Raw genomic sequence first — 26,341 nt, forward strand, 5'->3', positions numbered from 1 at the left:
GGCGGCATTAGAATGAGTAACAATATCAACGCCAACAATCTCAACACAGACTCGTCCTCCTCCCCCGTCAATGTGCCCAAGATGGATGCGCTCATCATCCCGGTGACCATGGAGGTGCCCTGCGATAGCCGCGGACAGCGCATGTGGTGGGCTTTCCTCGCCTCATCCATGGTCACTTTCTTTGGGGGACTGTTTATCATCCTGCTGTGGAGGACCCTCAAGTACCTGTGGACTGTCTGCTGCCACTGCGGGGTCAAAAACAAGGTAACCCCCCTCCACCCCCCCCTTTCCCCTCCTGGTGATGGTGATGGTTTGGTGCGGTGGTGGTGGTGGTGAGGAGGAGGAGTAGTTTCCCAGCCTCATAGACCGGGACACCTGCGCGAGGTGGCACTGGAGGAGATGCTGTAGGGCTGTTGTTGGATGGCAGTGTGCTGTCTGCTGTTGTGATAGGGTTGCCATGGGCTGTCGGGAGCCGGAACGTGGGGAGCATGGCTGGAGGGATGAGGTGTTGGGTGCAGCCCTGAGGGATGCCCTGCTGTCCCCCTCTCTCCGTCCCACCCCACACTTCCATCTGGTGGCACAGAAGTTATACCTGGTGTCAGCTCTCCCTCTCAGCTCTCTCCAGCACATGCTGGCGTGGTGGGACAGTGTGGTTCTGAGGTTGATGTGCACCCCCACGACCACATAGGATGGCAGGGTAGGAGTGTTTATTTACTGATCTAAACTCTCAGTTCTTTTGTGGAATGAGAAACTTAAGCAAAATTAAAAAGGTAAACTTCTCACTCACGTAAATCTTTTTAAAGGTAATTCCACTCCCTGAGAATCTTTGACATTTCTGTTTGATAAATGAAATGTAGATATCAAAAAGTATTCAGTGCATTCGTAAGTAACACGCTAGATCAATATTCTTTTAATCTTAAGCGTGAAATCTTTGAGGCAACCTCTCTGCCCATTTGATTTTTGCATATTGCCAGTTGGAAGACAGCGTAGTACGTGAGATAAGGTCTGCTCCTGGTGTGAAGGGTCTCTTTCAAACCAAAGCCAAGAACTTGCTTAGGTCCAGATTCTCGTTTTTGTTTAAGACAAATGGGATAGAAAGTGTTAAGACTCTGTATTTGTGAAAGTGGATTTTGACAGACCCCAAAATAGACCAGCAGCTGGAGTTTCTCCCCTTCCCTTTTCACATTTTTTGGATTACAAATGGAATAATATCTGCTTCAGTTATTCCTGGCACACAGACACCCACAAAAACACACACACCTTTTAATATATGGTTGCTAGGTTGCTGGCTTGCTTTGACGTACAGTGAGCTGTCTTCCCCCTTCTCCTGTCCCCTCCCCCCTGAACACACTTGGTACAGCGCATAACCCAGCTGTACGAAGGATCTAACACTTAGGGGAAGCCAGAAACAAAGTTGGAGTGTGAGAAGTTACGGTGCTTGTTTGTTTGCTTGGGTTTAGCGAGGTAGGCGTCCAGTTCAGATTGCCGAAACGAACCTCTGCATTCCAGTTGGAAGTAGAGCAGCTACAGTGAACTTGGCCTAGCTATGGGAGAAGTGATTGCTAGAGATGAGGAATAAACAAAAGCTTTTAACACAGCCTTAAGCTTCAGGAAACCTACCGGGCGGTGTCACTTCTCTATAGGCACTTTTTATTGCGTTCAAAACCAAACCTGAACTTTCTTAGGGAGGTGTTAGCCAGGTATGATGACAAAGCTCAAATGAATTTGTGATAATAAGCGTGTCTTGTAAAATACCATTTCCTCCAAAAGGAAAAGGTGATTTTCAAAAATTGGTGGGTAGTTAAGACTTCAGTTTCTTCTGTGTGTATTTAGCATTTTCCCCTCCATGTGATGAGGCAAATCTGCAAGGGCTAGCAGGGATCTTGACGAAAAAGGAAATCTTACAGGTTATCGCCCCGTGCTTCTTTCCTTGAGAGAATGAGAAGTTAGAGACTTTACACAGACTTCTTGGGCATAGTGTCTTGGTGGGTATTGTTGGTCTGATAGTCCGTTGCTGGGACATAGGCAGTTAAGCTGGATCATTCATTTTTTAACCAGTACAGAAAGGCATATCCAAATTGTCTTTAAAACCTCTGAGGCTAAATGTATCAGCTTGCTAATTAACAGGTACCGTAGAGGGGTTCCAACACTTCCAGTCTGAATGATTTGGCATACAGTGGCTGTGTCAGGTTGTAAGATTTGGGTTTATTTCATGTTTGAGACCTGAAGTAGCTATATGCCTGTAAATATCATTCCCTGGGGCAGGAGGATGAAGGACTGTGCAGGTAGGGGGAGATATACATCTCCTTTTAGATTCTATTTGTTCCATTTGTAAGGCTTTTCAAGTCTCTGGTGAAGGAGAACTTTTAAGAGCTGATCCAGCTGCATTCCTTGCATGCTAAAATGGGGAATTGGAGGGAATTCTGTGTGTGTAAGGAGTAACTAGTTATTGCAAAAGACTTTTCTTGTATTTAGGGTATAAAGGCTAACTCAAGTAACAACTGGAAATGTCTTAAACTTTGCTGTTACCAAACACATGCTTTGTGCTGCGTGGTAACTTGGGAGAGGCTGCCGAGGCTGCAGGTGAAAAATGTGAATGCATATATATGCTATGTCGACTGTACTGGACCTGCTAGGAAAAGTAATTTTACGAGAAGTAGCTCCTCCTGCTGTGGGACTGAAGAAGTTTTCTGCATGTTAGGACCTCTCCTTCCCTGTGCTGCCTCTCCTGCTGCTCCGCAGATTGGAGTAGATTTGGGTTATCCAACATCGGCTCACCATCTTAATAAAGAGAGGTTCCAGCGAGCGAGCTAAAAGGCATCTTTCTCATGTCTGCTTTCTGTGGTTCCTTATTGAATTATTGACATAGATATGTGAATTATATATATGTGAATAATTCAGAGTTACTCTGCTAACACCTGTGTCCATATATGTTACTGCAAGGAACTGCAAAAAGTTTCTTTTATTTTCCCTACTATATTCTAAGCACAACATTGTATTCCTCAGATTTTTCAGTGATTGTCAACTTGATTTTGGGATGTAACACTTTTTCATGGCTGAGTAGAAGGATTTAAAATGTGGTTTGTTTTTTTTTTTTTTCCCCTCCTTCTTATTGAATTTAAGGTTGGAATTTAAAAACGTGATATAAAAGTTCAACACTTTGTGGTATGAAATTTCACTACAGTTTTTTTTTTCTTGGAGATAAGAAAGTCAAGATACTTTAAGTCAAGAATATGACAGCTTCTGGTAACAGAATGATAAATGTTGCCCCTTAAAATTCCATATCTAATTTATGTCATTGTATATGAATAGATCATTAATATTAATCATTTATTTAAAATGATTGCTAAAGTTCCAGGGGTTTTATGCTTAATGCTTTCTTTGTGAGATGCCATTGCTAAAATTTTAGGGTTTTTATGCTCAACGTTTTCATTGTGAGATGCCATTTTTTAAAGTCTGCCAAAAGAAAAATGTAAATCTTGACCTGTTGTCAGTGTTTCACGTAATGTGAGTAATTACAATTGAAGTCCTTGTATTCCTTTATTTAATACAGTATATATTTTAGATATAATTCTTCCAAAATTAGCTACAGTCACATTGTAGAGACGTAACAAATGCTGTTTTTCTCCTCAGTGTTTACATCTACATTTTAAGGAATGCTTAGATTTTGTTAAAGAACTTGTCTTCTCTTCGCTCGTTCTCTGTCCTTGGTCAACTCATTCTTGTTTGTATATGAAAAGCAGAATGTGAGAATGAAATTCAGTGGGCTGGGCTCTGACACCATTAGTTGCTCTTGTTTCTGAAACTAACAGAAAAATAAAATAAACATGCATGGTGAAGTACACAGTACACATAGCGGTTAAATGTGCATTATGCAACCTGTAGTTCTTTTGATTATATGGATCTGCTACTGTATTTTCTCTGCTCCTAAGGGGCATTTTCTACTGACATTATCTATGTTTTGGCTTTGAACATACGCTTAAACAAGAAGAAGGAGCAGTAGTGGAAAGAGAGAGCACAGGTTTGGGGCACAGCCAGCTCCTGAAGCTGGCCAGTGCAGTGTACCCTTTTGAAGAGTGTGATACTCGCTGCTCCTTGGCTCCCCAAAGACCTCATGTACCCCTTATGTACCTTATGCCTTCAAGGCTCTTGCAGGTAGAATATATCTTTATTGCTATGCTTCTCCTGGAATGATTTCAGTGTTTTGAAGAGCTTCCTCCCCTGCCCACCCAGTCCTGGACACTTACTCATATAAAATGATACTACATTGTGATTATAGATGGAAGTGGCTAGCCTGAAATGACAAGTCATAATAGTCTTTAATATTGGCCTAAATATTTCAGAAGCTTAATAAAGTATGTGGTGGTAGATCCTGCCCCTCTACTCTGCGCTGGTGAGACCCCACCTGGAGCACTACCTCCAGCTCTGGAGCCCTCAGCACAGGAAGGACATGGACCTGTTGGAGCGAGTCCAGAGGCCGGCCACAAAAATGGTCAGAGGGGTGGAACACCTCTCCTGTGAGGACAGGCCGAGAGAGTTGGGGTTGTTCAGCCTGGAGAAGAGAAGGCTCTGGGCAGACCTTATAGCGGCCTTTCAGTACCTAAAGGGGGCCTACAGGAAAGATGGGGACAAACTTTTCAGCAGGGCCTGTTGTGATAGGACAAGGGGTAATGGTTTTAAACTGAAAGAGGGTAGATTTAGACTAGCTAGAAGGAAGATTTTTTTTACATTGAGTGTGGTGCCACACTGGCACAGGTTGCCCAGAGAGGCGGTAGCTGCGCCGTCCCTGGAAACACTCCAGGTCAGGCTGGACAGGGCTCTGAGCAACCTGATCTAGTTGAAGATGTCCCTGCTCATTGCAGGGGAGGTTGGACTAGGTGACCTTTAAAGGTCCCTTCCCACCCAAACTGTTCTATGATTCTAACATACCCATTTGTTTTGAATAGAAAAATCAAAATTTTAGTGGAAGTACATTTGCAGAAGCCTTCTTTGGCCAGTTAAGAATTTTCACCCAGACCTCTAAGGCCCGATAAAAATTGTAAGTGGAAAAAAATTTGTTTTCCCTAAACTAAGTGTTTCTACCAAACTGGCTCTGATACAGCTAGGTTTGTTGATTTCCTAGCAATACCTGCATAAACCTCCTCTCCAAATAAAATTAAAGAAACAAACTCAAAACAAAGTGCTGTATATTGGGAAAAGTATGAGAGTAAATTTGAAGGTGCGTGTGGACACATAATGCAGGAGATCCCTTCATTTAAATCCGTGTGTGGAAACCTCACCTTGACTCCCTCGAAGATGTACCGAGCAGAAGCGTATGAGCAACTGGAAGGCTCAAGGGATTAGCAGCGGACTGTAATGCATTTGGCTCGTTAGTCACATGCGCAGCCTGGCTCGAGGCACTGGATCGTTCCTGTCTCATGGCTATCAGGTGGTCTGCACGTAATTACTCCGCGAGCGTCCTGCCGGACAGGTTGCCAGTTGAGAGATGGACCTGGTGGAGAGGTCAAGGACTGAAAGAAAAGGTACTCGCGGCTCTTTGCGGATGGTGTTTCTACAAGTGAAAAAGGCACCGATACAGAGAGGCGTGTGATGCTGTTTTCTGCGCTGTGAAAAAGACGACGCTTTCAGCTCTCTGGAGCTAATAATGGATTTCACATTTTATAAACACATGCTAAAATTGGTTATGCACGCAGGAAAGAAAATGTATGGACAAGGATTTAAGCTGTAAACCAAACAATCTTGGCCAAAGTGTTATTTTGATGCAGTATCATTCTTATTTTCAAGGCTTTGCAACACATGCATTTTGGGAGAAAATCTGTGCTCAGAAGGAATTTGCAACCCTCACACGTTTGCAAATCTGTAAGTGCTGGTTGGAAACCATTAGATTTCACATTTTTTTCCAGTTTAGCACAATACAAGAAATGCCCGTAATAGGGAACGACAAGCTTTTAAATAACAATGATCTATATGTGCAGTTTTGATGCGGTGAGATTTCTGAACACAGAAGGAAGGCAGTTTACAACCCCAGTGATTAGATTACAATCTAATGATTATAATTAAAAAAGCAATGATGTTCCATGTCTGTCCAGTTCTATTGTAAGAAAGTGGATTGTGAATCATTGAGTGTCCTTACTGGGACAAATCTTAAAAAGAAGCAAAAAGTAATTTCTAGTCAACAGGGAAAATACAGAGCAATGGTCAGTGTTCCTTGAGAGAATGGCTCTGCTATTCTGTGGAATCCAACTCAGATTGACAAAAGTTTATGTGACTTTCAGGGCTGGCTGGTAATCATTCCTTGGCAAGATCAGGCTGTAATTCAGAAGCAGCGAGGCATTCTGTAGCATGAGACTGTAGGACAGAAGTTCCAGAGAACCTAGTGAGACATAAACATAGAATAACTCTGGATGAAATTAGGGGATGGGGTATCCTTTTGGTTCTGGTAAACATATCTACTCACGTTATGTAGTTTACACGTAAGAGAATTACCAAATCACCAGAGGTCTGAGAAGGACACAGTGAATATCATTCATTGGGTTTTTTTAAGGGAAAGATTGCTGAACTATTATGTGTGGGTGTTAATGGTTAAAAAATATTTTTCTCCCCCACATATCATTCCAGGGACAAAACGAAAGGGACTACACTTAAAAAAGCTGTCAAAAAATGCTGTGTTTCTGTAATGAGTTCATGTGCTGCTACAGGGTTGAAGGCTTAATGCCCGACTCTTCCACCCGCCCTGCAGAGTGAGTGCAAAATGCTGTTGGGTCACAAGGCTGGGCTGGCACCTCTACCAACCTGACACAGGGCTAAATACACAAATTCCAGATTAGGGCTCATGGTCTGTAAGTACGAGTACTCTGTTTATGGCACCTAGGTCATCTTGGGTGACAAGAGAAGGTGGACATCCCGTAGAAGTTTGTTAGCGCTTTTGCCAGTGATAGAGCTGTATGAATAAATAAGAAAACAAGATACCTATCTTCCATGCCTGTCAGAGATGTATTGGTCAGGAAGGGCCCGTTTTGAATCCCGGTGGTATTTATAGCCTGGGAATACATCGGGTTTGCATCTTTGAGAGGAACACTTTATTCCCATATATAGTATGCATGGCTCTGTTTAAATGAATGTGCTGCCACTGAAATGTGTTGAGTTCAGTTTGCTTTGAGATGATATATTGCATGTATTTGTCTGTTTGAGAGTTAGAGAAACGGAGGGTGTTATCCAAAGCCTGTTGAAATAGAGGGAGGCCATCCTAATAACTTCAATGGTTTTGGACTCGGGCCTAGGTGTTCATAGTGTTCTAGATGAATCAGATGTTTTTTTTTCAAGTGATTCTTCTGTTAACATTTTAAGCTGTTAAAAGCTTTTTTCTTTTATTGTAGCGAGGTGTATTTACTTGGCTTCTGGCCATTACGTCTGGGATTTCAACGTTAGAAACATAATATTTAAAAATCACACAAGGTATGTTTCCATTCCAGTTAAGACTTACGCCTTCTGCCAGGCTCCCCCCCCCGCCTTGGAAATCAAAATTTGGGTGCCTGAACTACCGACGATACCCTATCACGGCATCTCTCCTGCAAGCTGGTGTGGAACGGCAAATACGGGCTCTGTTTTTAGAGCCGCAGTAAGTGCGCGTTTCGTGTGGCAGCGGCGAAGGTCCCTCACCCCGTGGATCATCTGCGGGACAGAGACGCGTGTGCAGCTGCAGCCCTGTGTCCTGGAAATCCCTTTGCATGTCCTTAACTTCATTGTCTCATTTAAATATCAGGGTTCTTAACATATAGTGGGGAAAAAAAAAAGACAGATCTCATCACCAGGCGAGAAGAGCGTTGAGAAGTAGTGTAACGTCATCAACAACTGTAGTGTAACAGAGCAGCTGGGGCAGAATTTGAGCAGTTTGGCACTGTGACTGTTAGATACAGGTCTCCTCTGTTGCATTTTTATTGCTTTTTATATACCCAGGAATAAATTTATGGTACGGTTTTGTTCCCCTTTGTCCAAGCAAATGTTGAATACATATTTGGCATTTTCTCTCTTGTAGTATTTTGTTCACCTTTTACGTTTTTATGTAATGGTTTGTCTCTTATTTGTTAAACTGAAAAGGTGACTCACTCTAAATTTGCTATTATTAATGAGATTAGCAGTACTAGGGTTGGATTCATTTTCTATTTTAAGTATAGGGGAAACATTATTGTAGGTACCACTTTTTAAAAAACTATTTGCAAATGGTGACCTTAATGTTACAAAAATAAAGTGCAATATATTAGATTATGATTCTTTGTTTAAGCAGCTTGTGATTTTTTCTAGTATGAACTCTGTTAAACTCATTTTAGTTGCTATTATGCACAGGTGTTCTGCTGGACAGAAATTATTTGAAACAGGTTACTAGCTTTTTTGACCTATAATGGTCATCGTTGGTGTAGAGCACTTCAGATGCTTTCAAATATCACGGAGAATCCTTTGACATCCCTTTCTTGGAAGTGAGTTTGCAGATCAACAGGCAACACATGACAGTTGTGTGATGTTTTTACGTTTTCTAGGTTATTGTACTATAAATATTATTTTGTAAGGAAGCTGATAAACACTACTTGGGTTTTAAGGTCTGAAGGAAAGAAACCCTCCTTTTACTTTTTCCTTTTAATCACAAAAACAGCCTAGTTGGGAGAAAATATTGCAGGGTCTGTCTATACATGGTGCAAACATTTTTCCCCATGAAGGGATTTTTTTAATGCTTGGATTATACGCTTCTGATAAATTGATTTTATGTGGGAAGTCTTTCCAAGCTTTTTGCGGTAGTTTTCTTCTATTCCCAATACACTTATATCCAAAGGCTTCTGATTGCTTTAGCATCAGAAATGGTGGACTGCTGCTTTTCTGGCCACATTCTTCTCATATAATTCAAGGCTCTCAGCCATAACACATACTTGTTTCCTCGCGTCCTTTGCTGTAGTGTTATTTTTCTGCTGTCTGCAGGATAAGGTTATAGTCACCATTTGTTATGTTGGGATTTTTTTTAGAGAGACATGGATTATACGCTTAAGGAATGACTTCTTCCAAGAGAGGGTCTGGGTTTCGGTTTAAGACCATATAAAATTTTACCTGACTAAATGCTGGTTTTCCTCCTCTGGCTCTGCCTTACATGTGTAAGTTATGGTGTAGCCTTTTCATGAGTCAGAAGAGCAGAATTCATTTTATAGATCCATTGTTCCTAAAAGAGAACAACAGTAAAAACTTCACAGTTTTGATGTTTGCAAAAATAATTTTAGTTGCTTTGCTGGAATGTGTCCCTAGGATATAACAAAGTTTTAATTTACTAAAAGTAGAAACGGCTGCCCAAATTACGGAGCTTTGACTCTGCCTGTATGACTTAAGTGATGAAGTTTTAATGTTAACTTATAACGATGGGTACTATAGGAAGCCTGGGGTATCTTTGAGTTGCCAGCTGAATGATAAGACGTGATTCTAGGTGCAGAAGAAAAAAACATTTGATTTTTCTAATTTCCTGTTGATGGCATTATGTTTATTGTTAAGTTATGCATAATTTTTGATGAAAACTCACACAGCAGTTGTTTAGGTTAATATGTGGAACTTAAGTCAACGCTTGCACAAAACAGCTGTTTAGACACCAAACTTTATATTTAAGATCTGAGTAACAGAGTCAGGGATCATTTCAGATGGTTTCAGAAAGAGGTATTATTGTTCTTGAAAACAACTTTCCTTATTTAGATGTTTGTCAATGAGCATAAGACCTAAAATCCAGGTCCCCCCTTTTTTTTTACTGTTGACCTTACACATGTTGTGGATTTGAGTAGGGTTTACCTAATCCCCTGTTTTTTTTTCTCTGTATATATAAACATAGGAGAAAGTACATCAGTGTTTGTAAATTTACGCGCTATTTTAAAGCTCTTTAAAGCAGCAGCGTCTCTTGTTTTAACATCAAATACTTTAATTTTAATTTCCTTTTACCTAAGAGGTTGATACACACCCCGATCAAAAATACTTATTTCAAGCTGATTGCTTTTTAATAAAAATAAGTTAAAAAAATAATTTTTTCATGCTCCTGTATTGAAATTGTGGGGGTAATCAGAACATGTTATCATTCCTATGGCTACAGTTGCTTTAATAAAGCTGTATATAAACTTTTGCCTTTATTGACTGTCCATGAGGTTATTTGGCTTTGGCTTTGTGTTCTTTAAAGTGAGAAATGCTGATGGCTTAAAGTGACTAGATCTTAATCTTGCTCCTATGCCAGTGGTGTACAAAACTAAAATGGATCCTTACAATTGATTGCAGAAATTGTATATAGAGACCTTTCTTTCCTATTAAAGAGTGGTCGAATGAGAGAATGTATATTCATTATTTGCAGAGGTGGAAAATAATTCAAGCTCTAGGGTGAAACGTTTACTTATTTTTATGAACAACAAAGTAAACCCAGAATTTCATCAGCTTGTCTGTCCGCTTTCTATACACAGAGAAATGGAATATTCAGTTTTGAAATAGCTAACGTGACTGCCTGCAACAGCTCAAGGGTGAGACAGAAAAGACTCCAGCCTTGCAGTGCTCACTTAGTAATTGTTAAAATCCTTGCCCAGGGCTCAGCCAGGGCATCACTGAGTCTTGTTATGAGGCGGCCGTGTTGCAGAGGGAGTGGATTTAAGGGGTGCGGGTGGGTGTGTTGGAGGGTGAGGGGCAGTGGTGGGATCATGGGGGACAGAGCTCCAAGCTGTCATTCAGCATTAAACTGGGCTGCACCTGTGTGTCCTCGAGGTGGTTGGGGAACACCAATGCGTTTTCGAGTGTGCCTGATGGCATGATGATTTCTGTGAAGGTGTCTGAGCCACATTATGCCGTGTTTACATCTACTTCATGACTTGGTATCAAGTGAAGGTGATGTAAACCATACCTGATGTGACCCAATGCCTGTTGAAGCAAAAGTTACATCACTTACCACTTTTTAAAAAAAGAAATTTAAACCATCAGAGCAAGTTAAGTGTTTTGGGGCAGCGGTATTTTTGATTTAGTCTTCTAAGACCGGACTTACCCTCCTGAGGTGGTGGTTTGACAGTGCTAATAAATCCAAACTTGAAAGTCTGAGAGGAGACTGGCTGTGAGGTACCTGAGCTGTCTTGAGGAGGGGCTGTGACTGGCAGGTGGTGGTCGCTCCAGATCCTAAACTTCCAGCAGTGCATTTTTACTGAGCAGAAAGGATTTCATAGGTAAAAGTTGAATACTGAAAAGTTTGAAAAGTGAGGTTCTTTCATTATTAGCATGCTAAGTATTAATTACATGGTGTCCTTTGGTTTTGTTCACGTCAACATTTTAGCTGGATGAGGAATGCACTTTTGAAAGTAAACTCTTAGCTTTTCCAGCCTCGTTAAGTGGATGCCCTTCAGGTGAAACTCTGTAGGAAGATGAGCTCCAGGAGCACACCTGATTTGTTGCACCTGTTGATGGGTGTCAGTCCCCACAGCTGGGCTGGATTAGTCTGGTGGGTATAAATGCTGAAGTACAGAGCCAGGGGAGTTTTTATCTTCTCGTGCTGTGCCTCGCTCCTTGTAAAGATAAAGTTAGCTGCAATTTTAGGGCAAATGCCAGGTGAGCTTTTTGATGAGTTTCTGGCTTTATTTTTGTTTTCTAAGTTAGTGTACAATGTATGTACGGCTTCCTATCACTGCTCTTCCAGAGAGCTCTTTCTTTTATTATGCTGTAAGTGTGACTTTGGCGTTCAGCTTTTGCTGGCGGGCTGCATGTTTGTGCCTGGGCTGTGCTGGCCCTGGTGGGCTGCCCTGGGCTGGTCACTCAGGGTGGGACGGTGGACCAGCAGGCTGCCCAAGATGATGGTAAGACACTTTGGATGACATCTTGCTGCCTTAAAATGTCGCAGGTGTTGGGCTGTGACAGAACTATTGATTAATTTCAGTATAACTATTCCAAAATTACTTTTTAAAAAAAAAACCTAAAAATTTTGGAAGTCTGTGTGGATAAAGATATTATTTCTCTTGACTGAGGGTGGAGAAAATGGGTTTGGGACAGGTTGTTTAAAGCAGTTGTTGCCTATTTGATCTAGTCTGAGACAACAGGGGATATAGAGCTTGGTGCCCTGACTGTTCTTTTCCTGTCACTGAGAACTTAAGCTTTTGTTTCAAAAACATCTATAAGAAGTGGAGAGAAAAGTAATGATAGCTTCAATTAAAGGTAAAAGTTCTAGAAAAAGCTTCTGGCAATATAAACAGACTTCTGAAGACTGTCTTGTGTATTTATATTCTCTGAGCTCAGTAAAAAATGTTTATGAACAAGTAGTAGAGGAACCATTTTAAACACAGGCTTTTTTTGTAACTGTGTTTCTCAGATTGAGTTGTCTTTTCCTTGGGATAAATAGATTTTAGTCCTGGGAATGATTGTTTTCAGCAGTGAATGTAAGATGCTAGTTTCTGTTGGTTTGTAAAATACCCTGGATTTTAAATGGTATGTAAGTGCAGGCTACTGTGCAACTGCTATAGAAAAGCAATAATGCCCATGACTTTTAAAACTGGTGGCTCTAATGGTTATAGGTAAATGAGAATATGTTTTGTGAGCTGATGGAAATAATGCTTTGCTTAATCTCAGAACAAATTGTGTCTTAAGACCATAGCAGTGTTTTGGCCATTAGTATCAGCAAAAGTAGTGGGTTCACCAGACTTCTGAAGGTGAAAACCTGAAATTCTTGTGTAGCTGTGTGACACTTGGAGCTAAAACTTTATATGAAAATGTTTTAATATGGGGAGAGATGTAGGGTATCCGTTATGGAGATGGGCTTTGGAGAGGTGACAGCGATCACTGTAAGCTGGTTTGTGTTTCATATTGATATGTTGAAAGTAAAACTCCTTCCTGTACTGTGTGTCAATGCTTCTGCACTGTTTAGGTTCCATTTAGAGGGCTGAAAGGCTTGTGGTTTCTGTAGTATTTTCTGCAAGTGGGAAAATTCATTACTAGGGCTCTAGGATATTGTTTTAAAATGTTCCAGTCTATACAAGGAGCGTTGCATATTCAAAATTGGACTTAGGAACTTAAAAGGTTTATCTGAGCTATTTTTATTATTGTAGTATTCAGAGGCCACGCGGTTTTGCAGGCTTAGTTATGCCAGATCCTGTTACCAGCTTTGACAAAGGGGCGATCCGCTGCCTTGTGTGTCTTATGATCTGAAAGCAGATAACAAGGAGAAAGCTAGGAGAGGAGGAGGATGATTGGGAAAGAACTGCTTTGTCCTAGTCCGTATAAAGCAACCTGGTGATCAGGATAAGCAGATGATTTCACTAATGTACATCCACTCACTCCCTTTGGTAGATTTACGAAGGGGACTTGGTTTGTGAGTCCGTTAGAGCAGTTACTATTTTTAAAGAACTACAGGTGGTTAAAACTTGCTGGGCCACACTAAGTTCCCTTCTTAAAGATTTTTTTTTTTTCCATAAGCAAAGAATGAAAAGAATTAAAAAAAAAATTAAAAAAATCTTTATTTTGGATTAAATGAAATTTTAGCTGCACTGTGTTGAGAAATTTGTAAGAATAGAAAAATAACATGGTGGAAGGAATGAAGACTGATGACAAGGAGAAGGGAATCTGTCTAGTTCAGTATGCAGTGCGTAGTATTCACTTTGTCTATATGCAGGCATTTTGAATATGCTTGCTCCATTGCCATTCAAAAGACCAAAACAGTTTTTGAGTACTTGTATCCACACTGGATTTAAAGAATAATGTTACTTTTAGAATCTAGGAAGGTTCCCAGTTAAACATATGCTTGTTGGTTGTACTATTTTTAGCTTCTTTGAACAACACGTGTTCTTCCCAGATATTTATTTGTGAATGCTGTATTCTGTTCTTAAAAGGAAAATCTCTCTGTGTCTAGATTCTTTTTCTGTATCCAAGAAAGGAAAGAACCAGGGTTCTTGTTAGCGTGTTACTTCTTCGAAATCCTAGTAGATGGGGTAAATTAATTAAATCTAAAATGGACCTATCTGGTAAGTGCTAGCAAAGCCAGGGGAGAACAGGTGAAAGAGTCTGAGCCAGAGTAAACATACAATGCATTATATAACCTGTAATGTAATTGGTGACGCATCACAAGACAACGACTAATCTTGGTGTTGGACTATTTACTTTTTGTGCAGTGTTGTTTTTAAGTTGAAGGGTTAATGTGTTAGTTTGAAATGCTTGTTTCTGTTGCATGGTTAAAAAGCTAAATTTTTTTTTTTGTATTAATAAGACAAATATATTTAATACATCCTGTAAACAAGATACAATTCCCTGTATGGGTTTGCTTGAAAATAAATGGGTTGGCATTATTTGAAACAAAATGGAATGAAGTCAGTATTTCAGAAAAATGATATACCTGTTTAAAATTTGGAAAAACACTATCCAGACTAAAATGATGAAAGGTACGCTGCCAACCCAATTTTGCCCCTAAATTTATGTTTGTGTAAGAAGAATACAAAATCTCTATGCAGACATTTTTGTTGCCAAAATTACCTTGTTCTTTAAGTTCTCTGCAATACTTCCAATGTAGTCATTGCATCACTGGGAATAGGAATGTAAAAATGACTGTAAAAATTGAATTGTATTACCTGATTTGGGAGGCATGCAAAAAGTAAGCAGTATAAATGCTGGGAAGAAGTGAATTAGATGAGAAAAGAAATGGCAGTGAAGAAATTAAAGGATGGCATCTGTTTGCAGCGCAGGGTTTGTAGTTTGGCAGGCTCCTTAGCACACATGCCTTTTTTTATTATGGCACCAGTTAGACATGATTTCTGTGTCATTGCCTTTGTTATGGAGTGTGTTGCTGATAGACGACTTCTAATGCGCGATCTTTGGGGAAATGTATTTCATGGGGGCTGGGCAGGTGCCTGTGACTTTTGACATGATTTTAAAACGAGTGGAGATAGTAGGCCGTACAGTTTTTTGTGAACTTAGGAGCTTAGTAGCTAGATCTTTATTCAGCTTAAAAACCCCCAAACATTCTCATTACCTGCCTGTAAGTCAAATTCCATCCTTGTCTAGTAATTGTTTCAGCATCCTCTGTGCCTTTATTTCTTGATGCTTGTTTCACACTTTTTTTTGTAATTTAAAAAACCTCAACAAATTGAGCAGACCACAAGAGGAATATTTCATGTGCAGGTTGAAAGGAGCTTGTCTCATTTGTGTCTTGAATTTCCAACTCTCAAATGAAAGATTAAGGGGTTTGTAAGATGACATAAATGTTGGTTGTCTTTTCATAGTGGAGAGGCTTGAATTCTAACTTTAATAACTAAATTTTCAGAAAAAATATAGTTCTGCCAAAATTGGAATACTTACAAAACTCTCAGTTTAACTGAGGGAGGGGAAAAGATGATACTGAAACTCTCTTCCCTTTTTTCTTTTTTGAGAGGAAATAAGTATTTGATGACTTAGTCTTATACTTTATTCATATTGTAAAGTCAAAACCAAAGCCAGTTAATAGCTTGATTCACATTCTTTTTTCAGGAATCTTATTTTGACAAGTCTTTATAGTTTTTCAGGAGTTCTTTCCGTATTAAAGTAAATTTATCTTAATGATGCAATACATCAATTCTGCTCTCTGCCCAGCTGTATTCTCTGAGTATTTCCATTACTAGGGTATGGCTATATAAATATGGATGTGCAAAATATTTTTTTGATATATATAAACATGGCCAAATATTTTATGAACAATTACACCAAAGTTAGGTGTTTTTACAATGTGCTGTTCTATCAGAGTACACGTTAGGCTCAGTTTGTCTATACAAGATTGTGGGAAGCATACAAGAATAGGCAATTAAATGTCTCTCACTTGTGGAATTGTGATAAATTCTACAAACCCCTTCAAATCAACTGATTGTATGTCAATAAGGAAGGATTTAGCGGCTAAATGACTATAAAAGCTGTGGTCAGTTACTTAGTATGTCGCATTGGCTTTTAATAATTCTTCTTTTTTTCATAAAATTCTTAACAAATCTACAATTATATGTGGTCTCTTTGTCGAGATAGCTGTTACAGCAGAGACATGCAAGTCCATAGTAACAGGCGTACTTACTGAATGATGAGCCCTTGGGAAATTTAGCACAGCACTTCAAGACTGGAATGAAAGAAAAGTGGCACGATGAGAGCAATATACATACAGAAGTAGCTAGTCTGTGAGAAGACAGTGAAAAGAAAATGTTGAATATTACATAATTTTAAGTGCTTGGTGCATTCATGCCTTTCTAGGCCATTCCTACACTCTTCATCAGTATTAGAATTGACTTAATTCTTCTGTGTGGTGCTTTTGGACGTAGCCTTTTAATGCTGTTTTCTTTCATCTCACCTGAAGTTTATGCTCTCAACATAGAATGAGGTATTCATGGCAATAAATGACATAGAAACTATCATTCCATTTTGGAAATTGTTGTGGTGTTTTGTTTCCCCCCCTCCCCCAGGTAAACATCAGAATGTGGAGGCCTATTGCTGTATCGAGTGTAATTCATAGTTAGTGGCAGAATTTTTGCAAGACTGATTACCAGAAATCATGGAAGGTTTGATGCTGTTCATGTATGTTTACATAAGAAATAGATTGGTTATATCCTGGGCTATTCTACTTTGCAGCAAGAGGTCTGAAATAGTTGTTTGCAGTATATGTGACAAGCTGATGCTTCATGTTACTCAAAAATTTGCCACTCCATGGTGTTGGCCAATTGAGTTGGAAATGCATGATCCATTAAATCACAATATAATGTAGCAGTCTTCCAGGATATGTGCCTTCAGGTGTTTTGTCCCAAGAAAATTAAATAACTTTTTTTCTATTGCCCTCTTTATCAGTTTCATGAGTACTGCACAGAGCATCTTGGTCTGAACCGAGCTAGACCAGAAGTAGATTTAGGCCAGGAAGGAAGCTTTCAGGTTGGAAGTGGTTGCTCAGTGTAGCAGAAACAGGCAGTGCCCTGTGGGTTAAAGGAGCTCTGAAGTCTCAGGCTTCGAAGAGCGCTGAGATGTCTGCAGTCTGACTTCAGGTGGAGCTGTGAGTGCTCAGTTTTAGTGAGAAACTACACCTTAACTGTTTTCTAATTTATCCAGGTGGCTTTCCTCATTATCTTGGTGATCCTTTAGTCCTGTTTGGAAGAAACTGTGTTGCTATAGAACTTAAGAAGTAAACATTCATTGTGTAGGTACTTAAAATATAGCTCAGTGACTGGATAATGGTTAAACCAGAAATTTTTTACTGTATCCTTTCTTGGTAAAAAATTGAGGCTAACAAAATCCTTATGATTTTACAGACTGGTAGTAGCAGCAAAGAGATTAAAAAAAGCTAATGCTTTCTCTCTCAATGCAGTTAGTGGTAGAAATTGATTTTAGAAGTTATCAACAAATAGGTTTTGGTTATTTCAAATAGAACAGAAATTTAATTTCTGAAAACTCCTACATGTGGTTGCATGGAAGAAAAAGTAGCGTACTATTTTATCACATGTTATCACACCCCACTAATGATACTTCATAAGTATGTACTGTGTAATTGCTTTTTTGGAAACTGCTATTTCTATCAATCCACAGTGAAATTTTGCAAAATATCCACTTAGTCAGATAAAACTGAAAAATGTAACTTTTGATAGCATTACCTGGAGTGACTTTTACTCTTGGGTACTCTTGTGGATTTGTATCCACAGTGCTCTCTGTTAGGATCTTTGTGTGTGGATTAGGAAAGTCATGGACCTGTTGGAGCGGCTGCAGAGGAGGGCCACAAAGATCAAGTGGCTGGAGCACCTCTGCTGTAAGGACAGGCTGAGAGAGTTGGGGCTGTTCAGCCTGGAGAAGAGAAGGCTCTGGGGATACCTTATAGCGGCCTTCCAGTACTTAAAGGGAGCCCACGGGAGAGCTGGGGAAGGACTTTTTACTAGGGCATGTAGGGATAGGATGAGGGGAATGGCTTTAAACTGGAAGAGGGGAGATTTAGATTAGATATTAGGAAGAAATTTTTCACTTTAAGGGTGGTAAGGCACTGGCACAGGTTGCCCAGAGAGGTGGTAGATGTGCCATGCCTGGAAACACTCCAGGTCAGGTTGGATGGGGCTCTGAGCAACCTGATCTGGTTGAAGATGTCCCTGCCCATTGCAGGGCGGTTGGACTAGATGACCTTCAAAGGTCCCTTCCAACCCAAACTATTCTATGATTGTAGGCTTAAAGTCCCCACTGTTTGCGCAGGCAAACATCAATTTGGTTACCCACCCTTTTTCTCTCTTCAACCTTCACCCCATTCCTTTTGCAAAGATGGGCCATTCTGTGGCTTTGTACAAATACCTTTGATGTAGTCTTTGGATTATTTTGAATGACTATCACACAGCTGTGCGTTCTCAAAGTAATACATTATAATATGCTACATAGTGTCAGCACAAGTTTGCGTATAAGTCCTTCTGGTATTTATCTAATGATGTCAGGACCCTGGGGGTAACTAATAAGTTCCAGATAATGCATGCGTTGCATAGGAATTGGAATAAAGGGATATCTGCTTGCAAGACTGTAGTCTGTGGTTATGGAGATCCATCTAGCCTTGGGTGCATCTTCCTTGGCAGCCTGTATAGTACTTTGTCTGAGGAGTTGTAGGGTTTCTAATTCTTTATTTCTTCAGATATTACTCGGAGGGGTCCTCCTGACACTTTGGTATGAAATCGTATTGTAATATAGACTTAAAAATAAGTCTAATTATTATAACAATAATTTCCCCAACAGTTCTCAAGTTGAAGTTCAGCTCTGTGTAGGTTTCAGTAGGAGAGTCTGGCAGGGGCTCTCTACCTTGGGTGGGCTGGCTGAGGTGGTAGAGGTTGATAGAGGTTATCTTCCTCATTCCTGAAGACAAATAATGTTTTGTAGGTTCAGAAGTGTTATCTTGTTCATTTATTTTTTTAAATGCATCTAGCAAGTAGCAAAATCAAATCTGAACTTGTACTGAAGTAATTTTGTCTGTTTAGGACTGAAATACTTGTTCCACGATGTTCTGAGAACTCTCAGTTGATATTAAGCCACTGTCAGTTCAGGTTCTTAAAGCAGGATGAAATTCTTAACTGCATAATTTATTACTGTTAGGGATACAAATGGGCCAGTGCCAAAGCCTGAAATCCAAATACAGGGATTTAGAATCCAGGCTGAGAATTTAAGGTAAACTCAGCAAATCTTTGGCCAGAACTGGCAGCTTTCCAGGACTCCAGGTCCAAAGCTATTCATTGTCATCAGTGACATTCCAGGGTTTGAAAGTGTTAGCTGTTTAGTTCTTAAAGTATTGAAAGTCCCCTGATAACAGTTGTGAGGAGGTTAATGAGTTTAGAAAGCCAAGAATGCCAGGGATTTTGTGATCCCCGGAGTAGTCTGTTTCCAGAGATGAAATCTCTTTATTTTAAAGAGAATCTTGGACTAACTGAAATTTTCCACTGAGATGAATAATTAAAGGAGGAAAAAAAAACCCCAACCTCCTCCCCCCCGACCAAACCACAAACAAAAGTACTACATATGCCTTACAGGGACTGGCATTCTATAGTACCAGAAACACTAACTCACTATTTTATTTTTAGCTACATAGAGGTCCCGGAGGGTAATGGAGGATTATGTGATGCTGGATTTTTTTTTTCAAATTTCATATTGAGCTCTGATAATTTCCTGGTTTTCTTTATTTTTCTTTAAAGAACATTGTTATTGAAACAAGAAAATGTGTCCCATAAGTTTAGGAGAGATGTCTAAAATTTTGAGTAGCTATATTTTTATTCCTTTTTTTTTTCAGTTTGAGATAGTCCCTGCTAAGAAATGTCAAACAGTGTGTTTATTTAGTTCTTCTGTGATAACTATAAAATATAGATATCTAACTTCCACGTGTAATGCAACAGCAGTTGCTAAAATTCCAGTGTGTTACATAGGAATAGGAAGTTAGAGCTGGGCAACAGTAGATCTCAGGAAAAATGTATGGATGTGAAAAACATCAGTCATCAGTTAAGTGGAGCATAGTAGCTATGTAAGAGCACATGGAAGCACTCCAGGAAAGAGAGAGGAGTAAGGAATATAATACTTAATGCAAATTTGGCGTCAGGTACTCAAACATATTTATCCAGATTTTTAAATTTGGCACAAAGCTCAAAATTAAAATAAACTCAAACGTAATTGCACATACATAATTAGAGAGTTGTGAATGAACCTAGAAAATAAGCCACTTCTGTGTTTTGATGGAAAGTTGAGTTTTAGAGAGCAAAAAGATGAGAAATGTCAGACCCCATAAGAGTCTATGAAACATTCTTCACTTCTCCACCCCTGTATATATTTCTCATCTTCTTTGTATCCCATAAACTGTGCCGCTTCAGCTTCTATGGAGGCTTCCTCTGTCTGTTTTGCATGTAAGATAACATCTCTTCTTTATTCTTCCTATGATCTGCTCTTCTGAACATGTGTATCATGCAGCTTTGCTCAAGTGGACAGAGAACAACAACCTGCCTACAGAAAAGCGAGATCCAGGGGCTTACACTGAAGCATCAGGGTATAAGTCACCCAGGCAAAGAATGTGCCTGTCCCACATCCCAGAAAATGGAGGGATATAGCAGTTGTGTGGGAGGGTGGAGAATGCTGTAGCCATGGAAGGGGAAAGCAGAGTACTGAATGGGCACAAGGAACAGCCTGAAATTATCCTTCAGGCTTCAGTAAACCCAACCATATCAGAAATAACACTAGTCACAGACCTGATTTATAGAAAGATAAACTGTAATATACAGCTGCCTCTGCAAGGAAGAGATCAAAACTTCAGTAGAAAAGGAGTGAAGAAGAGCAGCTATGAACCTTCTTGGGATGGAGTGTTTTCATTAAAGGAGTTTGTTCTGAAAGATGAGGAGCAGGGAGGGGAAAAAACCCAGCAGGTACCACATCATTCAAGATGATTAATTGCAGTAGAGAGGGTGGGAGACTTGGATAGACTGTAGGAAGCTTGTTGCTAGAAAAAAACTCTTTTTACATTTGTTTGGTCAGTGTCCAGTGCCCTCTTTTGATCCAGTGTAAATAGGAAAAGATTGTGGTACGTCACTGTTGGTCTCGGTTTATCATCCAAACACTTCTCTCACTGACTTTAGTGGGAATTTTGCATTCTATCCAAAGTCAAAATACTTCTCTCTGGTGTTAGAAAAACAGTTCCTTAAATAGATTGCCATTTATGTTTCTTTAGAGCCTTTGAAGGCCAGTGGACTGCTGTGAAAGGTCCACTTTTTAAGACAGGCCTGGGATACTAAAGGAAACATGTTATATGTAGTAAATGAGGATAATTCAAGTCTACCACAGGAGCCAGAGGTTTACTTTGTAAAAATGGAAGCTGAAATTATGTAATTATTGTATGTGTCTTGGAAACGCAGCTTTTTAAATGACACTTTTGTAACCTTTGAAAGGGCAGCAGTAGAAAAAGGATTTTTTTTTTTTAGTTTGCCTCTGAAAAGTCTTCCTAAACACAAATGACCTATGCATATACCAAGATAAAAGCATGAAAATTGCTTTGTTTTATTCAAGCTTTAGGAAGGAAGGTAAGAATATAGAATATCTTGGAAAGAAGAGAAACGTGTATGATGACAGTATATTGATGCTCCTACTTGCAGCTATCTCAGCTTTACTAGATGATTGGAGTTTTAATAGAAGCAGATAATCTTGGCACAGCTGTGATCTCACACTGCATCACAGTGTCTTTTTTTTCTCTTTGTTAATCATAAATATGTCAATGCCTTACTTGCTTTTACTTCGAAGTAAGGTAATTGGGAAGTCTGGTATGCCTTTTGATTCAAATATCACATTTTCTGGCAACTGCTAAGTTGGAGAGCTACATAACTTAGACTTTTCCATGTGAGATTTGCATTTATTTCTGTGAATCTACTGCTGGTATCATGTAGACAAAATAAGCACAAAGCAAATGAAAATCAAACCTGTCAATGCCTTACTTGCTTTTACTTCGAAGTAAGGTAATTGGGAAGTCTGGTATGCCTTTTGATTCAAATATCACATTTTCTGGCAACTGCTAAGTTGGAGAGCTACATAACTTAGACTTTTCCATGTGAGATTTGCATTTATTTCTGTGAATCTACTGCTGGTATCATGTAGACAAAATAAGCACAAAGCAAATGAAAATCAAACCTTGACTCTTACTGAGGCACAGGTTTTAAGTATTTAAAGCATTTTAGTCTAAGATGTGGAAGGTAGATGATATAGTTAAAAAAAAATATATTCTGGTGCCATTGAAAAATCTTAAGTAAAAAAGAGTGGCAGTTACAAAACCTGCCTTGTGTAGAGTCTTACCATATGGAAATTCTTGGGTCACAATGTGGAGGTAGATGCTGCAGCTATAGAAGCATGTAAAATACACAGATAAGATTTACACCTTAGTAGTCTTGAGCACTTTTCTCTGAGTGAGTCACAGATGGCAGAAGCACTCCCAAGTCCATTTAAGGCTCCAAGCAGGGAAACTAAAGCTTGAACTGTAGTGTTGTGAGTCTCTAGAAATCAGGCTATTCAGTGTACCTACACACCCAAAACAGCCGACTAACGTAATTCCTCCCTCATGTCCCATAGTAATACTTCTGGTGTGGTGGCATCTGCTGTTTTGTGGAGACCAAAAGATAAAATATCGGTGCTTCTGACATCTTCAGTGCCCTATAACAAAGTCTGTGCATGTATGAAAATGTGTGCTTCCGTTGAGATCTTTCACAGCACAGTGTGCCTTCATGGATGAACAGTTACAGCTTTTAGCACTGGTTTTAGTGGGTCAGTAAAATGGATTATTATTGTTTCATTCATTATTAATGTGTGAGATATTATCAGCTTTTAAATTTATAGTTGTTATCTGTAACTAATAGTTCATTTATTGAGTTGTGTGAAAACCATACCAAGTTTGATGCAGAGTTAAGTTGTGGCGCTCATTGTAACCCAATCTACTATCTCTGAGAAACTTTGAATGGGTTTTTCTGCGTTCCGTCAGGCTGAGATGATAGTGCAATGGGAAACTGAAGTTGCTTAAGTAAGTGGGGAGGTGGACATGCAGTCTTAATTAGAGGAGGTGGTATTGCTAAGTAGCTGAATATGATCAAATTGGGAACTTATCTTGATGTTTGACTTTTTTTTTTTCCCCCGCTGCTGACTCAATGAGAGGACAAGGGGCTCATTTAAATGAGTGAAGCACTGAGACCACACACAGTCATACTGAGAAAACAAGAAGTCTGAGGTCTGAGTGTCCAGACTGGTCTTTAATTTGTTCAAAACACAACTACCTCGAAGATGAATCTGGTTCAAGATGGTAAGCACATTTTGACCACAGTCTACGAGTGACCAACATTCATCATTGCAGGAAACTTCTACTCCCGCAATAATCTTAATGATAAAAAACTTAAAGGTACAGGTAGGGTGTGTGTTTTTTTTTTACCACCGCTTTGAATGTGGCGCATTGGGCAGCGGATTCTGCCTAAATGAATTGTGCTGTCTGCTCTAATGATCCTATGTGGTCAAGCATGGATGAAAGGAAAACAGCTTAGACCTATACCTGGGAAAAGGCTGTCTCAATATTAAAGACTTCCAGGATGTAGGTGTGGCTATAATGCAGAAAGTCCTGGATTAGCTCGTTTATTGTGCATGAGGGTGTTTGGTAGTCTAAACGCTAGCCAAAAACTTCATCTGGTTGGGATCATGCTTGGTGATCTAAGATAAGGATGGATTGTATGATTTACTGATCCTATGTTGAATTCTTTCTGGTTTTGAAATGAAATCCAAACAATTCTGACACTATCATTGCCATTATGTTTATTTAGTCTCCTCTTAGATTTTTTTCAACCAATTTTCTAATTTCCTCAGTTTCTACTGTGAGGGAGCTGCTTTAAAATTCCTAATGAAGTTCTGCAAAATATGTTAAGCAATGTCATTTTACTTGGATAAACCTGGCTATGAAGGATAGCTCTTTCTGGCTTTCAAGAGGCATAGAAGTGTAATGCTTCACAAGCAAGAGTAAAAACCAAGGTCTGGGGAGTCTGATCTCGTACTGGCTTTGTTCAATATTCCTTTCTCTATTTTTAATAGCTTCCTAATTGGGCTTTTTGCCAGCTTTACGTGGGAAGATAACAATTTGTCACCTAATGTCTAGTAAATGAACAGGTGTTATTCCCAGTTTCTTACCTTTTTATGATCTCAGACACGCAGGCTTATGACATCCCTGTGGGAACCTAGAAGGACGTTCCTTGGCTCTGAACCACGTGCACATTCTGTACTCTTCGTAACTAACAACAGGGATGAAGTGCAGTCGGTGAACATCAAGAGAAGGGATGTGAAAGGCTGGCTTGTTTGCGATTGCCATTTTGATATAATGACTTGCACTGTATTTTAAGTTCAGGTCAATTGCCATGTGAAGCACTTGCAGGCTCACAAGTCTCTCTGCTACCAGATCTTCTGCATGTTTAAATGCTATATGAATACTTAATGTGTCTACTGTGTTTTGTTTCCTAAGTATGAATTGTTTAGAAAACTTTCCAGCTCTGTTTTACAGATTTTGTTGGCTATATTTGCCAAGCCTTAAAGCTGCCTCTGTTAGTGTAGTGAATTAGCTGTATTTGGAAGGTCTGTCCAGCATTGGGAGATGGCTCACAAAGTCCATATTTCCCAAGTTTTCTTGATAAGACTTCATTTAAATAAGTAAAATACCCCTTTTTCCATTTATTTAAATGTTACACACTTGCACGGTGCCACTATGAAGAGATAGGTTGTCTTTGAACATTACCAAAGCTGCTACAGTACACGTTGACTGCAGAATTGACTGTGGTGCATAACTATCCTCAGGTCTCTCTTTTTTTTTTAAGGTTTTATCCTTTCACTTTAATGTTTTATGTATTATTTGCTATTACTTAAGTAAACTGAAAGTGACTGTTACAGAGACGTTTCAGAGAAATTAATACCACACCAAATGAAGTAGAACAGATGGGCAAGTTTAAGGATCACTATATGTCTCACTATCTTTCATATTCAAAAAAGATGCTTATGACCATAGAGACTCAATCTGCAGGGGAGGTGCAGTAAACATTTATCTTGCCCAGTGGGGATTGAACTTAATTAATTAGTGCAATATAAAGGTAAATACTAAACTAAATTTTCTCTGGCATACTATACATCTTGAGGTTCAAACATTTTTTAGTTATGTTAATGGCAAAAAAAGTGTAATATGACAAATGAGGAGTAACTCAAACATATAAAGAACAAAAAAGATAAACCTAATGGAAAGAAGAATGTAAACTATCAAATTTTAGAGAGACCTTCAAGTATATATAATACCATATATATTTTTTTTGAGGATTGTGGAATTCTTGCAGGCAAAAAATAACCCCATTAAGTATGGATGTTTGTTTTTGAAGAGAATTTTTCGTCTGTTCTTGCGCTTACGATGGTGTTGGATATACATGCATCCATGTGAAGATCTTAATTTTGTAGGCACCAAAGCATATCGGACTGCCTTTGAAAACTCTTAGGATGAAGTCCTGGTTTTGTTGGAGTCAGATTTTTGTAACAGCAGGGGAAGAAAGTTGTCACTTTTACTTTTGGTTCGATTCCTCGCTGCCCTACTCCTGAGAGAGCTGTTGAAACTGTGCAAGAGCACTGAGTCAGAGGTTTGCACTGAGTAGTCTGCTGTTGATACAATTTCACATTGGCTTTAAGTGCCAGTTAACAGTGGCATTTCCTGTTGGGGTGATGGGAAGAATGGCAGGACACAGGATTTACACAGCTGCCTAATGAATATTCTAAACCATGTTGAGTTATTTTAAAATGTGGCTCTGAAATTACCTATTTAGCTCATGCAGTTGTGAGGAAGTAAATGTAACTGCCTACAAAGCAGGTTAAACAATGCCACAAGCTGCATTTCCCGATTGCATTGGTGCAGCGTTACTCTCTGAGCCTCTGCTTAAAGGGAGTGAGTAATTGCTGTGTATGTGAAGGTTCATCTCCTCACCCTGTCCGCTTTTTTAGTCGCTCTGTTTTCCACTCTAAAATCCTTCCCATTTTATCCTTTCATCTTTTGAAATAATTTAATGTCTTCCATTGCTAAATCCCAAATTCAGAGAAGATAATACTAATGCATATAATTGTGTTGTGAGAGGGTATAGCAGGTGCCAGTTCAGACTTAAACTACCCAATAGCTAAAGACAATTGCAGGAGGAAAGACCTGTATACGGCAATGTATGGATGCGTAATAAGGGGAGTGTGATCAACCCCAGACTTTGGCTAGTGCAAGAGGAGGCAGTTTTTAGTGACATGGGCTGGATGTGGTGATGGAAGGCAGCTGAGAGGAAAGCGCTGTAGCTGAAACAAGAGTGATACGGAG

The 26,341-nt window shown here is 39.5% G+C and overlaps 1 protein-coding gene across 18 annotated transcripts in view; it reads left to right on the forward strand.

Moving 5' to 3' along the window:
- Positions 1-6: 6 nt before the first annotated feature.
- KCNMA1 (potassium large conductance calcium-activated channel, subfamily M, alpha member 1) overlaps positions 7-26,341 on the forward strand; it is a 502,219-nt gene continuing 475,884 nt past the window's right edge. For 16 of the 18 annotated variants that reach the window (XM_009888636.1, XM_009888640.1, XM_009888635.1 and 13 more), the window contains exon 1: positions 7-264. In XM_009888636.1, coding sequence (XP_009886938.1) covers positions 13-264 — 252 coding nt within the window. In that variant the 5' untranslated portion in view covers positions 7-12. The remainder of the gene's footprint in view (positions 265-26,341) is intronic. The other 2 variants (XM_009888634.1, XM_009888647.1) reach the window with 1 other exon arrangement.

Source organism: Charadrius vociferus, unplaced genomic scaffold, assembly GCF_000708025.1.
Source record: "Charadrius vociferus isolate BGI_N301 unplaced genomic scaffold, ASM70802v2 scaffold187, whole genome shotgun sequence".
In the NCBI taxonomy this organism is placed as follows: domain Eukaryota; kingdom Metazoa; phylum Chordata; class Aves; order Charadriiformes; family Charadriidae; genus Charadrius; species Charadrius vociferus.